This window comes from Thalassophryne amazonica, chromosome 10, assembly GCF_902500255.1.
Source record: "Thalassophryne amazonica chromosome 10, fThaAma1.1, whole genome shotgun sequence".
Taxonomy (NCBI): domain Eukaryota; kingdom Metazoa; phylum Chordata; class Actinopteri; order Batrachoidiformes; family Batrachoididae; genus Thalassophryne; species Thalassophryne amazonica.
Window position 1 is genome coordinate 79,560,563 of NC_047112.1, and position 19,093 is coordinate 79,579,655.

The 19,093-nt window shown below is 39.9% G+C and overlaps 1 protein-coding gene across 3 annotated transcripts in view; it reads right to left on the minus strand.

Moving 5' to 3' along the window:
- The window catches only part of nlgn1 (neuroligin 1), a 991,517-nt gene that overhangs the window by 491,611 nt on the left and 480,813 nt on the right, over nt 1–19,093 (minus strand). For all 3 annotated transcript variants that reach the window (XM_034180344.1, XM_034180342.1, XM_034180343.1), the window contains one exon: nt 314–466. In XM_034180344.1, coding sequence (XP_034036235.1) covers nt 314–466 — 153 coding nt within the window. The remainder of the gene's footprint in view (nt 1–313; nt 467–19,093) is intronic.

Genomic DNA, 19,093 nt, shown 5'->3' on the forward strand with positions numbered 1-19,093 from the left:
TTTTTTAAACTTGAATCCCACCTCATACAAGTGTCAGATCATTTTTTGTGATATTTATTTATTTATTCTCAAAATACATGTGCTGCCATTAAGCATACTTATGATACAATTTGGAGGATAATGGAAACCCAGCTTCGGACATTTTTTTTTTTTTTTTCGGAAGTCAGTCAGAAAAGACAGAAGAAACAAACAAAAAAAAATGCAATATCTCAAGAAAGATGGAAAGAAAGAAAGCACACATTGCATGAGCCAAACTGCAGCTGGACTCATTGACAGCAATCAAAGAGTTTACAGAACATAGCAGTGGTCTTACCTAGGACGCCCAGCCGGTAGTTGACAGTTATCACAATGACATTGCCGTAGCTGGCCAGGATGCTCCCATCAAACATATTCCCCGTTCCTTCCATGTATGAGCCCCCGTGGATGAAAACCATTACTGGCTTTGGGCTTCCACTCTCCCTAATATCTGGAGGAGGGGTAGGAAGAAGAGGGAAAGGGAGAAGTGGAAAAGGCAGAAAGACTTTTTACATTTGAGGTTGAAGATGACAGCTAGATGTGCAATTTCAGACCATCATGGGGCTTTGGCCACCTCTTTTTTTTTCCATGTAATCTTGGCACACTGGCTTTCAAAAGTGGAAATCTTGTTAGTTTGAATGGTTAAAACCATTCATTTCCCAATGTGAAGGCCATGACATAAATGAGATGATTGCAGTTTTTACTCAAGTGTTGAATTTCATGTTGGTCTTAATGAAATTGGATATTTAATGGTGAGAGTTTTAATTTTCATCCAGTTAAAGGATTGACAATATTCCATCCGGCAATTCAAACTGTCATGCCAGGTTGAGAGAAGAAATTGCCTGTTTAATCTTTTTGAAAATCTAATATAAACAGTCAAGTAAGATTGTCATATTTATGAAAATCCATTAACTTTTTAGAAACTTTTAATTCAATTTGAGATTACTCCATCATAGTGTTTACATTGTCTTCATTTTATTACATACATTAAGCGCCTTTGGGTAGCGGTAGATTTTAAGCAGAACAAGTCAGAATGTTAAGATTTTAAAGTTTGGTGTTTTTTTAATGAACAAAACAGACATATGTCAATTCAGCTTTTTAAATTTATGCTCCATCATCATTGTAATTATAATGATGTAATAATTAAAAAAGGCCTTAATATAATAATAGATAATTATTTGAGCTGAATAAACAAATGCTAAATGGTAAAGCAGCAGAGCTGTGTGTCTATAAATTATTGTTTGTTTTCTCAAGGTGCAGTAATTTATCAGCATGAATGGCAACAATTCGAGTCAAGGTCAGGAGATAGATGAGTCTGTTGTCAGCAGCAGAATTAGGTACATTAAAATGCATTACATCTGGCTGATTAGAGCGGAAGAAAAGGAGCCACCCTGCAAAGATTTAGCCTTTAACGTAATTCTTGGCTGTGAGCTAAGAGGATGAGAAGACGCTGAAAGATCTAACAACGCACTGGAACACACATTCAAAAACAAGGCTTAGCTTTCATCTCCTGCATCCCAGAGATAAAACTTTTTTTTATCTTTGTTCCTAACTACCTCCATCAGTGCACACAGCATCACACATCGTTTATCCCACTGATGCTTAACCATGAGGGACTCTGGTCCAGTGAGAGATTGGTGAGTCTGTGGGGAATTAAAAATTAACCAAGCAAGAAATAGAAAAGGCATTACCTCTGAGATAAAATAATAAAATTATGATCAGTTTGGGGGGGGAGGGGGGGGAGGGGGAAAGGTCGAGTGAGATTCTTTTTATAGTTATTATTTTGTTTAAAATACTGAGCAATACCTCTAGAAAACGACTAAATCAGAAAAAAGTGCTTAAACTTAAAGTAATGAACACTGTTAACCTCCAAAATGTGAATCAGCTGTAAATTGTGAATTATTCACAAACTGTTAATTGCAAAACATGAATACTGAAAAAAATCTCCCAAAATGTGAACACAGGTCTCGCAAAATGTGAATATCATTCATGAGATTATATATACGAGGGCTGTCCATAAATTATAGGTCCTTTTTATTGTTTTCAAAAACTATATGGATTTCATTCATATGTTTTTACATCAGACATGCTTGAACCCTCGTGCGCATGCGTGAGTTTTTCCACGCCTGTCGGTGACGTCATTCGCCTGTGAGCACTCCTTGTGGGAGGAGTCGTCCAGCCCCTCGTCGGAATTCCTTTGTCTGAGAAGTTGCTGAGAGACTGGCGCTTTGTTTGATCAAAATTTTTTCTAAACCTGTGAGACACATCGAAGTGGACACGGTTCGAAAAATTAAGCTGATTTTTGGTGAAAATTTTAACGGCTGATGAGAGATTTTGAGGTGATACTGTCGCTTTAAGGACTTCCTACGGAGCGAGACGTCGTGCAGCGCTCCCAGGTGCCATCGTCAGCCTGTTTCAAGCTGAAAACCTCCACATTTCAGGCTCTATTGATCCAGGACGTCGTGAGAGAACAGAGAAGTTTCAGAAGAAGTCGGTTTCAGCATTTTATCTGGATATTCCACTGTTAAAGGAGATTTTTTTTAATGAAAGACGTGCGGGTGGATTGCAGCATCGGCTCGCAGCCGCTGTGATGCTCCGCCACAGGAAAAACACCTCTGTTGGAAGCCTTAAGGACAAGTTGGAACATGTCCAACTGTTAAACAATTTCTCATATACTCACTCCACTGAAAGCCATCAAAAGCCGCCTGGATTTTACAAATGGTTATCAACACGGAGGTGTTTTTCCTGTGCCGCCGCACTGCGCCGGCTGCGTCCCGACACACGGACACGTCCGCACGTCTTTCATTAAAAAAATCTCCTTTAACAGTGGAATATCCGGATAAAATGCTGAAACCGACTTCTTCTGAAACTTCTCTGTTCTCTCATGACGTCCTGGATCAATACAGCCTGAAATGTGGAGGTTTTCAGCTTGAAACAGGCTGACGATGGCGCCTGGGAGTGCTGCACGACGTCTCGCTCCGTGGGAAGTCCTTAAAGCGACAGTATCACCTCAAAATCTCTCATCAGCCGTTAAAATTTTCACCGAAAACCTGCTTAATTTTTCGAAGCGTGTCCACTTCGATGTGTCTCACAGGTTTAGAAAAATTTTGATCAAACAAAGCGCCAGTCTCTCAGCAACTTCTCAGACAAAGGAATTCCGACGAGGGGCTGGACGACTCCTCCCACAAGGAGTGCTCACAGGCGAATGACGTCACCGACAGGCGTGGAAAAACTCACGCATGCGCACGAGGGTTCAAGCATGTCTGACGTAAAAACATATGAATGAAATCCATATAGTTTTTGAAGAAGATAAAAAGGACCTATACTTTATGGACAGCCCTCGTGTATATATATATATATATATATATATATATATATATATATATATATATATATATATATATATATATATATATATATATATCACTTTGAGCAGATGGAATCAGTTAATCATTGAAATCACCTGGTGGAGTCAGTGGCTGCAAAGAAAACCTGCACCCTCTTGGTCCTTTCTGGAACAAGTTGCCCACCCCTGGCCTAAATTAAAAGATGCTCCAATCATATAGAAAACTACACCACATTATTTACCTGATCATAATGATTCCAAAAAAGGTATAGTTGTTGGGAAAGTGTAGTGACACGGACCCACAACAGGGGGCGTAAATGAACGGACAATGAAAGAGTCGAATATGAACACTTTACTGTTGTGAAAGAGCACAACCAAAACACAGAGGATTACAGAATTTATGCAAACAGTCAATCCACAAAGGTGACGTGTGGGCAGGCTCGAGGATAGAAGACGTCTGTCCTGAGAAGAACCGGAACCACACAATTTCCTCCGCCACCGAACCTGGAGAATACTGGAGCCGCCAAGTCCCGAGTCCCCAGGTGGCCACCGTCTCCGAATGTCGGATCTGGTACTGCTGGCGAGGAGCAAAAACAGTAAGATGTGGGTGCGTGCACACCCAGTAACAGCAATGGTGGGAATACCACCTCCACCTCTAATCCAAAAAACTGGCACGTGCAGTAGTAATGAGTACTTATCAACAGTTTGGCGTGGGGAGCGAAGACGTCAGCTCTCCACGTATCACAAACTCAGCCTCCAGCTGCGAGCACTCACAGAACTGACTGCAAACAATACAGAAGCAAACACTGTCTGAAAAGACAAAAACAACGGCTGAGAAAGTTACCTTCACAGGTCGATGATATCTCGGCAATGAGGTGGAGATGACGTCCGGTTTTTATGGAGTGGAATGATGAAGTGAAGATGGGTGACAGCTGTCATGAGATAATGAGTGACAGCTGTCACCCCCGGCTGTGTCCGTGGCGGCAGCGCCCTCTCGTGCCTGAAGCCCGCACTTCAGGCAGGGCGCCCTCTGGTGGTGGGCCAGCAGTACCTCCTCTTCTGGCGGCCCACAGAACAATAGTCTGGACAATCTGTGGCTGAATGTTATGGAAACAAGAATGGTGACAAAGGTCAGTTTCAGTTTGTACAGGGGTCAAAAGTTAAAGTTGCTCTGTTAATTTTGCTCCAGCTGTATTTGTGCTGAATTTGATGCTTGTATCACCATTTGAAGGATTGTTTCAGTTATCTGCTGCACTAATAAGCCAACAACAATAAGCCACCCGAATTAAAGGAGAAATGCTGCTTTTAACAACCTGGACCTCATTTCTAACATAAAATACGGTCGTTTACTCACCAATATAAGTTTGGTGTGATTAGAAGTCCATAGTTTAAACAACGTGTTCATTTCAAATCTGGAGCAAACATTTTTGTTCTTCTGCTAAGGTGGATTAGAATTTTTTGTGGTACACAGCACAAAGTGCTGGACAGGAGGAACCTAGCAGTCAATGTGACTCACTGATTTAAAAATGCAGCTCTTTTAACCAGATGTGTGGTGCCGTGACATATCAATCATCTGTGTCCAATCAGATTTCTGAGGAGTCCAGTGAAACCCCCGGCCTCCGCTCTAGCTCCACCCATGCCAGGAAGTGTTTGACATTTGAACATTTCCCGTTTCACTGTGACTGAGAATTTGGCACTTCCTGTTTGAGTGTGAGCTTGCCACTGAGTTCCCGTGAGATTCCATGGGATCTTGTCTGTCAATCCAGGAAGTGTTTGACATTTGAGCATTTCCTGTTTTACTGTGGATTTGAAAATTGCCACTTCCTGTTTAGGACACCCTGTACCATGAGTGAGCTTTGCGCTGCTGTGCAATGCTTCGATCATATTATTATTAATATATGAAAAAAATACATTTAAAAAATATTACAATTTATAATACATTTGACTCTTTTACGACAACAAATGCTGAGCCATTAATTATTATACAGAAATCAAATGCACACAAACGTGCTGACAGCTGCAACAGATTAATGCTAACTTTAACATTGAAAATGCCTTAGACATGCTAATGCGTTAGCATCGGTCCTGTTTTTAAGTTATAAAATACATCTATCCGCTGTTTCAGAAGACCATAACAGGTCAGTTTAACATTAAAAGGTAAATATTGCTCACAGACATATCTTTAGTGTTTTAGCGGGGGGGGGGGGGGGGAATTAAGATAAAGCGAAATAAGACAATGAATCAATGAAGCAGTAGATCGAAGCACTGCTTCAATCTGTGAATCACTGCTTCGATTGGTTCAAGGTTCAAAGCAAAGCCGCGCTGCAGAAAAGTTGATTACAGACCCTCTGTAGGGTCTGTAATCAATGTAGAGAAATGATCATTTTCCTGACAAACACCCCCAAAAACAATGGCCACTCTGAAGGACTGATAAGGGAATCATTAAGCAAAAAGGTTAGTGATGTCAGTGGATTGAATCATTTCTTAATGATACCCAAAAGGAACCGGTTCTCGATACCCATCCGTACAGAGGACAGATACCTCCCCCTCCAGTAAACAGCTCAATAATCTTAAGAAAAACTTTGCAGAAAAACAAAGAACACTAGTTTCCAACCTCAGGAAGGTAGACATTGAACTACAACCTTGTTTTTTATCCATATGAACCATGCTGCGAGCTGGAAAAAATAACATTGATCTCAACAAGCAGGTGATGGAGAAACGGAAGTGTAAGGACCATTTACAAAGTGCAAAAACAAGACACCAGAAAAATATTCAATAAATCTGGTGTGGTGTCACCAAATTCACTGCACACATCAGTGGGGTCCAGCTGGATACACTACAGTCCTCTGTGAGTTTGACACCTACATTACCGTTTGACAGGTGGACCACCTGACACTGTCTCAGCGGGGCCGGGCGCTTGACGCCAGAAGTGAGAGCTGTTTGGATCACCTCCCCACCTCACAGGCTGTAGTGAGCCCCACCAAAAAGAAAAAAAAAACATTTTTGCAGTGATAGGGTTTGTGACCAGTAACTGCAATCCATAAACTACTTAAACTGAAAAAATATATACATATATTATGAATGATATTCTCCTTTTGCGAGACCCGTGTTCACATTTTGTGAGACCTGCGTTCACCTTTTGGGAGATATTTTTCAGTATTCATGGTTTGTGAATATTTCACAATTTGCAACTGATTCACGTTGTGGGGGTTACTCATGCTTTTAATGTTTAATTCATGTGTGTCCAGTACATCAATTTTACTTATGGAATTTAACCTTACTTTCTAGCATGTAGTCCCGACATGATCTCACAGTTTCTAATTTCAAATATTTTGTTAGTTTACAAAAAAAGTGCTCCTTAAATCACATGCAAATGTGTAATAATTTGTACTGGGAAATCACAAACAACTATTGAATTTCACTTGTGGTCCAACATTACAGCAGCCAGCCGGCTCTGTTTCAGCCTCATTTGGTCAGAGCTCAGAAGTTAAGTGGAGTGGGTTCTGGTTAGAATATACAGGGGAGACCTCTTCGGAAGACCAAGGGGCTGTGTCTGTTTCTCCAAGCACAAGTGGAGTTGAGGCAGGAGAAGCATCTGTTGACCCACAAAATGTCAATCTGCTGCAAACCATTAACAATTTTGCTGCAAAATATCTCACAAAAAGTGACCACAGGTCTTGTAAAACATAAGTCGCAAAACGTGAATATCATTCATGATATATATATATATATATATATATATATATATAATAGTGTTCAGAATAATAGTAGTGCTAGGTGACTAAAAAGATTAATCCAGGTTTTGAGTATATTTCTTATTGTTACATGGGAAACAATCAATCAATCAATCAACTTTTTTCTTATATAGCGCCAAATCACAACAAACAGTTGCCCCAAGGCGCTCCATATTGTAAGGCAAGGCCATACAATAATTATGAAAAACCCCAACGGTCAAAACGACCCCCTATGAGCAAGCACTTGGCAACAGTGGGAAGGAAAAACTCCCTTTTAACAGGAAGAAACCTCCAGCAGAACCAGGCTCAGGGAGGGGCAGTCTTCTGCTGAGACTGGTTGGGGCTGAGGGAAAAAACCAGGAAAAAGACATGCCGTGAAGGGGGGCAGAGATCGATCACTAATGATTAAATGCAGAGTGATGCATACGGAGCAAAAAGAGAAAGAAACAGTGCATCATGGGAACCCCCCCACAATCTAAGTCTAAAGCAGCATAACCAAGGGATGGTCCAGGGTCACCCGATCCAGCCCTAACTATAAGCCTTAGCGAAAAGGAAAGTTTTAAGCCTAATCTTAAAAGTAGAGAGGGTATCTGTCTCCCTGATCTGAATTGGGAGCTGGTTCCACAGGAGAGGAGCCTGAAAGCTGAAGGCTCTGCCTCCCATTCTACTCTTACAAACCCTAGGAACTACAAGTAAGCCCGCAGTCTGAGAGCGAAGCGCTCTAATGGGGTAATATGGTACTACGAGGTCCCTAAGATAAGATGGGACCTGATTATTCAAAACCTTATAAGTAAGAAGAAGAATTTTAAATTCTATTCTAGAATTAACAGGAAGCCAATGAAGAGAGGCCAACACGGGTGAGATATGCTCTCTCCTGCTAGTCCCCGTCAGTACTCTAGCTGCAGCATTCTGAACCAACTGAAGGCTTTTTAGGGAACTTTTAGGACAACCTGATAATAATGAATTACAATAGTCCAGCCTAGAGGAAATAAATGCATGAATTAGTTTTTCAGCATCACTCTGAGACAAGACCTTTCTGATTTTAGAGATATTGCGTAAATGCAAAAAGGCAGTCCTACATAATTGTTTAATATGCGCTTTGAATGACATATCCTGATCAAAAATGACTCCAAGATTTCTCACAGTATTACTAGAGATCAGGGAAATGCCATCCAGAGTAACGATCTGGTTAGACACCATGCTTCTAAGATTTGTGGGGCCAAGTACAATAACTTCAGTTTTATCTGAGTTTAAAAGCAGGAAATTAGAGGTCATCCATGTCTTTATGTCTGTAAGACAATCCTGCAGTTTAGCTAATTGGTGTGTATCCTCTGGCTTCATGGATAGATAAAGCTGGGTATCATCTGCGTAACAATGAAAATTTAAGCAATACCGTCTAATAATACTGCCTAAGGGAAGCATGTATAAAGTGAATAAAATTGGTCCTAGCACAGAACCTTGTGGAACTCCATAATTAACTTTAGTCTGTGAAGAAGATTCCCCATTTACATGAACAAACTGTAATCTATTAGACAAATATGATTCAAACCACCGCAGCGCAGTGCCTTTAATACCTATGACATGCTCTAATCTCTGTAATAAAATTTTATGGTCAGCAGTATCAAAAGCAGCACTGAGGTCCAACAGAACAAGCACAGAGATAAGTCCACTGTCCGAAGCCATAAGAAGATCATTTGTAACCTTCACTAATGCTGTTTCTGTACTATGATGAATTCTAAAACTTGACTGAAACTCTTCAAATAGACCATTCCTCTGCAGGTGATCAGTTAACTGTTTTACAACTACCCTCTCAAGAATCTTTTAGAGAAAAGGAAGGTTGGAAATTGGCCTATAATTAGCTAAGATAGCTGGGTCAAGTGATGGCTTTTTAAGTAATGGTTTAATTACTGCCACCTTAAAGGCCTGTGGTACATAACCAACTAACAAAGATAGATTGATCATATTTAAGATTGAAGCATTAAATAATGGTAGGACTTCCTTGAGCAGCCTGGCAGGAATGGGGTCCAATAAACATGCCGATGGTTTGGACGAAGCAACCAATGAAAATAACTCAGACAGAACAACCGGAGAGAAAGAGTCTAACCAAATACCGGCATCACTGAAAGCAGCCAAAGATAACGATACATCTTTGGGATGGTTATGAGTAATTTTTTCTCTAATAGTCAAAATTTTGTTAGCAAAGAAAGTCATGAAGTCATTACTAGTTAAAGTTAATGGAATACTCAGCTCAATAGAGCTCTGACTCTTTGTCAGCCTAGCTACAGTGCTGAAAAGAAACCTGAGGTTATTCTTATTTTCTTCAATTAGTGATGAGTAGAAAGATGTCCTAGCTTTACGGAGGGCTTTTTTATAGAGCAACAAACTCTTTTTCCAGGCTAAGTGAAGATCTTCTAAGTTAGTGAGATGCCATTTCCTCTCCAACTTACGGGTTATCTGCTTTAAGCTACGAGTTTGTGAGTTATACCATGGAGTCAGACACTTCTGATTTAAAGCTCTCTTTTTCAGAGGAGCTACAGCATCCAAAGTTGTCTTCAAAGAGGATGTAAAACTATTGACGAGATACTCCAACTCCCTTACAGAGTTTAGGTAGCTACTCTGCTCTGTGTTGGTATATGACATTAGATAACATAACGAAGGAATCATATCCTTAAACCTAGTTACAGCGCTTTCTGAAAGACTTCTAGTGTAATGAAACTTATTCCCCACTGCAGGGTAGTCCATCAGGGTAAATGTAAATGTTATTAAAAAATGATCAGACAGAAGGGAGTTTTCAGGGAATAGTGTTAAATCTTCTATTTCCATACCATAAGTCAGAACAAGATCTAAGATATGATTAAAGTGGTGGGTGGACTCATTTACTTTTTGAGCAAAGCCGATAGAGTCTAATAATAGATTAAATGCAGTGTTGAGGCTGTCATTCTCAGCATCTGTGTGGATATTAAAATTGCCCACTATAATTATCTTATCTGAGCTAAGCACTAAGTCAGACAAAAGGTCTGAAAATTCACAGAGAAACTCACAGTAACGACCAGGTGGATGATAGATAATAACAAATAAAACTGTTTTTTGGGACTTCCAATTTGGATGGACAAGACTAAGAGACAAGCTTTCAAATGAATTAAAGCTCTGTCTAGGTTTTTGATTAATTAATAAGCTGGAATGGAAGATTGCTGCTAATCCTCCGCCACGGCCCGTGCTACGAGCATTCTGACAGTTAGTGTGACTCGGGGGTGTTGATTTAAACTAACATATTCATCCTGCTGTAACCAGGTTTCTGTTAGGCAGAATAAATCAATACGTTGATCAATTATTATATCATTTACCAACAGGGACTTAGAAGAGAGAGACCTAATGTTTAATAGACCACATTTAACTGTTTTAGTCTGTGGTACAATTGAAGGTGCTATATTATTTTTTCTTTTTGAATTTTTATGCTTAAATAGATTTTTGCTGGTTATTGGTGGTCTGGGAGCAGGCACCGTCTCAACGGGGATGGGGTAATGAGGGGATGGCAGGGGGAGAGAAGCTGCAGAGAGGTGTATAAGACCACAGCTCTGCCTCCTGGTCCCAACGCTGGACAGTCACAGTTTGGAGGATCCAAGAAAATTGGCCAGATTTCTAGAAATGAGAACTGCTCCATCTAAAGTGGGATGGATGCCGTCTCTCCTAACAAGACCAGGTTTTCCCCAGAAGCTTTGCCAATTATCTATGAAGCCCACCTCATTTTTTGGACACCACTCAGACAGCCAGCAATTCAAGGAGAACATGCGGCTAAACATGTCACTCCCGGTCTGATTGGGGAGGGGCCCAGAGAAAACAACAGAGTCCGACATTGTTTTTGCAAAGTTACACACCGATTTAATGTTAATTTTAGTGACCTCCGATTGGCGTAACCGAGTGTCATTACTGCCGACGTGAATTACAATCTTACCAAATTTACGCTTAGCCTTAGCCAGCAATTTCAAATGTCCTTCGATGTCGCCTGCTCTGGCCCCCGGAAGACAATTGACAATGGTTGCTGGTGTTGCTAACTTCACATTTCTCAAAACAGAGTCGCCAATAACCAGAGTTTGATCCTCGGCGAGTGTATCGTCGAGTGGGGAAAAACGGTTAGAGATGTGAACGGGTTGACGGTGTACACGGGGCTTCTGTTTAGGGCTACGCTTCCTCCTCACAGTCACCCAGTCAGCCTGCTTTCCCGACTGCCCGGGATCTGCCAGGGGGGAACTAGCGGTGGCTAAGCTACCTTGGTCCGCACCGACTACAGGGGCCTGGCTAGCTGTAGAATTTTCCATGGTGCGGAGCCGAGTCTCCAATTCGCCCAGCCTGGCCTCCAAAGCTACGAATAAGCTGCACTTATTACAAGTACCGTTACTGCTAAAGGAGGCCGAGGAATAACTAAACATTTCACACCCAGAGCAGAAAAGTGCGGGAGAGACAGGAGAAGCCGCCATGCTAAATCGGCTAAGAGCTAGTAGCTACGCAACCTAGCGGATTCCTAAAAACACACAAAGTGAATAATGTGTAAATAATTTAAAGGTGATTCAGCAGAAGGAGTGCCCCAATCAAGGCACCAAACAGGCCATGAAGCAGCACAGGCAACGCACGACAACAGTGCTAAAAGAGAAAAATAAAAAAAATAAAAACGAAAGCGTTAGCAAGCTAGTTAGCTTGCCAACGCTGATGAAAGTTAGCTGATAAAAGTGCTCCGTCGCGATGTTTCGACCGTTAGAGGTCTTCCTTAGGCGTTGGAGCACAGTAAAAAAGTAAAAATAAAAAAAGAAAAGTAAAAAAGTAAAAAAGTAAAAAAGTCTTGAAAAAGACTGTTAATTCAAGTCCAAAGCAGCAGGTAGCAGTCTCAGTGTAAACAGTCCCAACAGAGAGCCAAAATTCTGATGTGTAGCAGCAGGAAAGGTACCAGTAGATTCAGTAGATTCTTACAAATCCAACAAGACCAAGCATTCATGATATGCACACTCTTAAGGCTATGAAATTGGGCTGTTAGTAAAACAAATATATAAAAGGGGGTGTTCACAATAATAGTAGCATCTGCTTTGGCACTACAAACTCAAAACTATTATGAACAAACTGCTTTTTTAGCAATCCTGTGAATCACTAAACTAGTATTTAGTTGTATAACCACAGTTTTTCATGATTTCTTCACATCTGCGAAGCATTAATTTTGTTGGTTTGGAATCAAGATTTTGCTCATTTACTAGTGTGCTTGGGGTCATTGTCTTGTTGAAACACCCATTTCAAGGTCATGTCCTCTTCAGCATAAGGCAACATGACCTCTTCAAGTATTTTGACATATCCAAACTGATCCATGATATCTGGTATGCGATATATAGGCCCAACACCATAGTAGGAGAAACATGCCCATATCATGATGCTTGCACCACCATGCTTCACTGTCTTCACTGTGAACTGTGGCTTGAATTCAGAGTTTGAGGGTTGTCTCACAAACTGTCTGCGGCCCTTGGACCCAAAAAGAACAATTTTACTCTCATCAGTCCACAAAATATTCCTCCATTTCTCTTTAGGCCAGTTGATGTGTTCTTTGGCAAATTGTAACCTCTTCTGTACATCTTTTATTTAACAGGGGGACTTTGCGGGGGATTCTTGCACATAAATTAGCTTCACACAGGCGTCTTCTAACTGTCACAGCACTTACAGGTAACTCCAGACTGTCTTTGATCATCCTGGAGCTGATCAATGGGTGAGCCTTTGCCATTCTGGTTATTCTTCTATCCATTTTGATGGTTGTTTTCCATTTTCTTCCATGCGTCTCTGTTTTTTTTTTTTTTCCCATTTTAAAGCATTGGAGATCATTGTAGATGAACAGCCTATAATTGTTTGCACCTGCGTATAAGTTTTCCCCTCTCCAATCAACTTTTTATTCAAACTACGCTGTTCTTCTGAACAATGTCTTGAACGTCCCATTTTCCTCAGGCTTTCAAAGAGAAAAGCATGTTCAACAGGTGCTGGCTTCATCCTTAAACAGGGGACACCTGATTCACACCTGTTTGTTCCACAAAACTGATGAACTCACTGACTGAATGCCACACTACTATTATTGTGAACACCCCCTTTTCTACTTTTTTTTAACTAATAGCCCACTTTCATAGCCTTAAGAGTGTGCATATCATGAATGCTTGGGCTTGTTGGATTTATGAGAATCTACTGAATCTACTGGTACCTTCTTTCCCATGTAACAATAAGAAATATACTCAAAACCTGGATTAATCTTTTTAGTCACATAGCACTACTATTATTCTGAACACTACTGTGTATATATATATATATATATATATATATATATTTATATATATAATTTCAGTTTAAGTAGTTTATGGATTTCAGTTTAAAAATCAGTTTACTTCAGGAAATCTTGATAGCAAACCCTATCACTGTAAAAATATTGCTTTTTTGGGGGGGTTCACTACTCCCAGTGAGGCGGAGAGGCAAGTTCTGAGCAGGCTCTCGCTGCTGGTGTCAAGCACCTGACCTGCTGGGCATGACCCGCTGGGGGGACAGTGGCAGGTGGGGAGTTTGACTGGAGCGGTGCACCTGTCAAACAGTAATGCAGGTGTTCTAAGCCAAACTCAGGGAGGACAGAAACTTCCCATGGAGCAGAAGGGCAAAAGCTTGCTTGATCTTAATTTTCAGTGTAAATACAGACTGTGAAAGCGGGGCCTCATGATCCTTCTGCATTTTTGGATTTTAAGCAAGAGGTGTCAGAAAGTTACCACAGTGATAACTGGCTTGTGCCAAGTCTTCATAGTGACGCCACTTTTTGATCCTTCAATGTCGACTTTTCGTATCATCATGAAGCAGAATTCACAAAGCGTTGGACTGTTCACCAACTAGTAGGGAACGTGAAAGAGTCTAAAGCATGTGCAAGTCGAGGGGTGCCGCGAAGCCCTGTGGTGCAATGAAAGTGAGAGGCACGCAGTCATAATCCCACAAATGGTAGCTTTGCACCACTGGCTCTTCAGACAAGCACATACATGAAATCTTGAAGAAATTCAGGTTTTGCAAGATGTTCGTTCATGTTTCGGAAGATATTTTTTTAGTATTCACATTTTGCAGTTCAAGATTTGTGGATAATTCACGATTTGCAACTTGTGGTCCATTGTAATATGACAAGATGTGAACTAGATGTTCATTGTTTTGTATTTAGCTCTTACTTGTCCAGGTATGTCCTGTTAACAAATGCAATGAATAGTGCATTCATTAAGTGCATGAATAGTGCTGTTAATGAATGCAAAATAGTTTATTGTTGAGGATTCAGTGGGATTTTTTCCAACCTGGCCCTTTCTGTGTGAAGGTTGCATGTTCTCATCATGTTTGTGTGGGTTCCCAGCTTCCTCAAACTTCCAAAGACATGGAGGTTAGGTGAACTGGTGACTCTAAATTGACCACTGGCATGAGTGGGAGTGTGAATGTATTCAACTGTCTATGTGTCAGCCCCCTGATAGACAGGTGGCCTGTCCCAGTTGTACCCTGTCTTTCGCCCAGTGATCATTGGGATAAGATCCAGCCCCCTGTGACCCTAAACTCCAATAAACATGTAGCTATAAGTTTGGTCAACATAAATTATAAACCTTTGAATTATGAAAGTTGTTTTCATTTCCCACTACAGTATCGGAATGCATGCTTAAGTGAATATCTCCAAAAGCAATCCAGTCAAGTGAAAATTAATACAGAGACCATGAAGACCTAATTTACATTGTGTTGAAAACTAGTAATTATAATTTACCTTTATTTCTGTGATATCTCTCAAATTTACAGCCAATTTTTTGATTGGTAAATTATTTAATTTGCAGGGATCCCATGACAAATATAGTAACTTTGTGCTATGAGATCTTGCACGTGACATGAAGACAGTCATGTATGTCTGCATGAACAAACATTCAAAGTTTAAGCTGCAGTGAATAGAAAGTCAAAATGTCAGACATCCAACCCAGTAAAATGCATATAAGCTATGATAATGCATCTGTTTCACCAATGACCCATTTTATCAAACAAAATTTTAAAAAATGCTATAATTATTAGCCATTCAACAGTTACAAAAGCAGCTCACATCATTAATAATGACACGAAAGAAAGTGTGTCATGGCATCTTTTTTTTGCATTTTAGCCCACATTGGTCAAAATCGAGTGGAGAATTGTTGTTATTGAGGCTGCTCTAATTTTTAACCTGCTCTTGTAAATTACATTGACGTGACCTGTGTTGTGATTTGGTGCTACACAAATAAATTGAATTTAACTGAAGAGAATGAAAGGGAGAAATATGACCATATTAACAATATAAGATTGTGAATCTTTTTATGTGAATTCTAAGCTATAGAATTATTGTGTTAAAGAAGTGTCAAACAGAACCTATTTTATGAGATAAATGGTAAAAATTGTAAGGAAATACATGTTTAACCACTACTTGATGGAATCCTGAATGTAAGGTGTAAATCGAAATAATTCATGAACAAAATTTCAGTTTCCATGAACAAGGAACAAAAGAAGATGAACCTTGTAAACATTGTTCCTTATAATATAACATTGAAATCATCATCGAAATGCATTGGTACGATAAGTTCCAGTGTTAGAATGAACGTATAGATCTCCAGACGAACAGAAGGACTTCCATCAGAGATGCAGTAGAGCAGCATGATGCCATTATTAATGGGACTAGAATTGCAATAGGAAATACACTATAACAAAGCAAACTTAGCAGGAAATTGAAATGAGACATCCAGGGGGGAAAAAAAATGTATTGCCTTGCTTGGACATGTATGCTGTTTATTCTTTCCTCCATTTCCCTCTGTGCAGAGCTCATTACATCACTTGTGTCATCCTCTGTTCTTTGTAGTCTTTCTTTTTTTCTCCATTGTTGTGTTCCCTCTAGCACAGCAGATTGTTGTAGTGACACATCATACGTAACTTTCCTCTGGAAGAATTCCAGAACCATTCGACAAAAAAGGTCAGGAGATTATGGTGTGTGTGTGTGAACCTTGCAGCAGAGATATGTGTGCAGCATGGCAACAGGGGGGAGGAGGAGAAGACAAAAGCACCCAATGATGACAATGAACAAGAGAGGATTTATGACAAGAGGGCCACACTGATGATGCTGAGGCAGTGAAGATGAGGGTAGTAGGAAAATGACACTGATGATGATGATAGAAAGCAAGATGATGAAGATGTACGGAGCATAGACATATACACACACAAAAACCATGAAGGTCATTCAGGCAATAATTATTTTGATTACATTAATGGCACCCATGTTGGCATTAATGATGATGACAATAATGATGATGATGATGATGATGATGATGATAGTGTTCAAGATGATCAAGATGTTGGGGACAGACACAAAAATCATGAAGGCGATTAAGGCAAAGATTATGCTGATGATGTTAATGACACCCATGTTGGCAATGATGAAGACAATGATTTATTGCCATGATGGTGATTGAGATGAACACTTGATGGTAACAGCCATCACAGTCTTGGTAACGATGATAAAAATGGTGGCACACATACCTGTGATAAAAATGAAGGTTATGATGATGACATCTGAAACAAAGGCAATGAGAATTGACTGTAAAGGTGATTAACATACTGTTAATGAAGGTTCTTGGTAATGCAAGAACATTATACCTTTGCCAAACATTTACCTTGTTGGTTTTAGAGACCTCCACCTTCCCCCAACCCTTACCCCTCAAGGGCATGAACTGTGCACACCATGTGATACTTATTTATTTTATTTTTATTTTTTTGTAGCGCTAATAGTGTATGAAACATTTAATTAATTTACTTTAAAAAAGTAAAATTGATTTTTTTTTTTTTTGTAGAATTGTGCTACCATTTTGAATTTCTGGAAAGAAAATTTTGTACATGCATCAGGTCAAAGTACCCTTAACTGGAATAAATGGGTCTAGAAAATGAATGAATGAAGAAATACAAGTCCACACTGAGATGCATTGCTTGCAGTACTGTTAACAGTATGATAAAAACTGTTCAATGCTGTGCTTCACTCTGCACTCCTATACATACACTGACAGTTTTTTTTCTTCACATTTTTTTTAACATCTGAGTGTGTAATTAGTGTTTGCGCTTTTGTGTCTAACAATGGGTTGTTATACATCTGAATAATGTATTAGTAGGAGTCAATGTTTTCTTTAAAGCCATGTTTAAAGTCTCCCTGTGAGCATGTCCCTCTCCCCCATTCATTTTCCAAGTTAGTTTTGCTGGTGTTGTTTTCAGTTCAGACTCACTGACCTTTGATGTGCTAATGCAGTGATTTTCAACCTTTTTTGAGCCGCGGCACCCTTTTTGTATTTACAAAATCCTGCGGCACACCACCAACCAAAATATTATAATGCTATTACCTCTGGTTTTGCGCAGAACCCAATTATCGCAATAGAAAATCGATACAGAAAACACCGCATTTCGAAAATCCTCAAGCATTTTGCGCTCTGACCTCAAATAGGGCTGTCACGATTACAAATTTCTGGAGACGAATAATTGTCAGACAAATAATTGCGATTGACGAATATATTGTCTATTTTTTTTTTTTCACTTCTTTATATTCTACTATTGTAGTATAATTACACAACTCTGGAAGAACGTTTGGCTTCTGTGAGTGGAGAAACTGGGAATGGTGCAACATTTTTATTTTTATCTTCATTTTACATACAGTCCCAACTTTTTCTGATTTGTGGTTGTTTCTGTTGCATTTCTGAAATTGTTTCTCCTCATCAGTCACGTTTTGTGCTTAAACACTGCATTAAGCTCAAGATTGAACAAATAAATACCTTTGGAAAATAACAGCTGTTAAAGTTCAGAGTTCTCACCTGCTTTTTGTGATCTCTGCGTCTGAACATTGTTTTTTTTTTGTGGCTCAGTTCATTCATATATTCTCATTTTTTAAATATGTTTTTAAAGATATTTGACCATTTATTTCATCGCATGATCTCATAAATTCAGCATACGACGCGCACATGGTGTGAACAGGACGGTAACAGCAGAATCACACCTTTAAAGAAAGTTCAGAGAGAAGTAAAGGCAGCTTCATGTTTCCGTTTTGTTAACGTTCACTCGGGTTAAAATCCTCTCTCTGCTCCGCGCTTGCTGCGCACTGAACGTGTCGCACCTGCATTCAGGAATCTCCCTCACCCACCCCCCTCCCTCGCAGTCTGCAGCCTGTTAACTCCGCGCGCGCGCACACACACAGGCACAGACACACACACCAACAGCTCCGCATTTTAGACGGCTTTTGAAGGAGACGGCACTGTTTTAATCGGCCGTCAGCCTCCTTGTTATTGTCCCGCCTTAAGATGAGAGCGAGGCTGCAGCACATTTGACATCAGATTCTGAGTCGTTTTATGCTTTGTGGATAAAATAAATAATTCACGGTAATCGCGAATATGAAAAATAATCGTGAATATGAAAAATACCCACGCCACCCCTGACGATCGATCACGGCACCCTAGGGTGCCGCGGCACCCCGGTTGAGAATCACTATGCTAATGCACATCTCTGTGCACAGGATGTATATGATTCATGAACCTTCCATACACCAGTTTGCACTGGGTGAAATATAGAGCTCATTAAGACAGACCAGTGCAGTTCCCGTAGGAAGTTTGTATTCCTATAGAAAATTGGGAGCTTAAGTAGATTTCTCATGGATGGTCGCATGAGGCTGCGTTTGAAGGTGGGGTGTAGAAAGAGGTGTACTTATGTTATATTATTATTTGAATATTGTATTTCATATTGTTTAAAAAATAATTTTTTATCAATTATATGAAAATAAAAGGATACCTATTAAACAGGTTATTGGAACAGAGTCAGACAAAATTAAACAGAACATTTAGAATATCTGAAACAGCAAATCAGTATCCCGCCTCCTGGACTCAGAGCAAATAAAATGTATGTAATTAATGAAATGTAGAAATTGTGGGAAAATATATTTTAT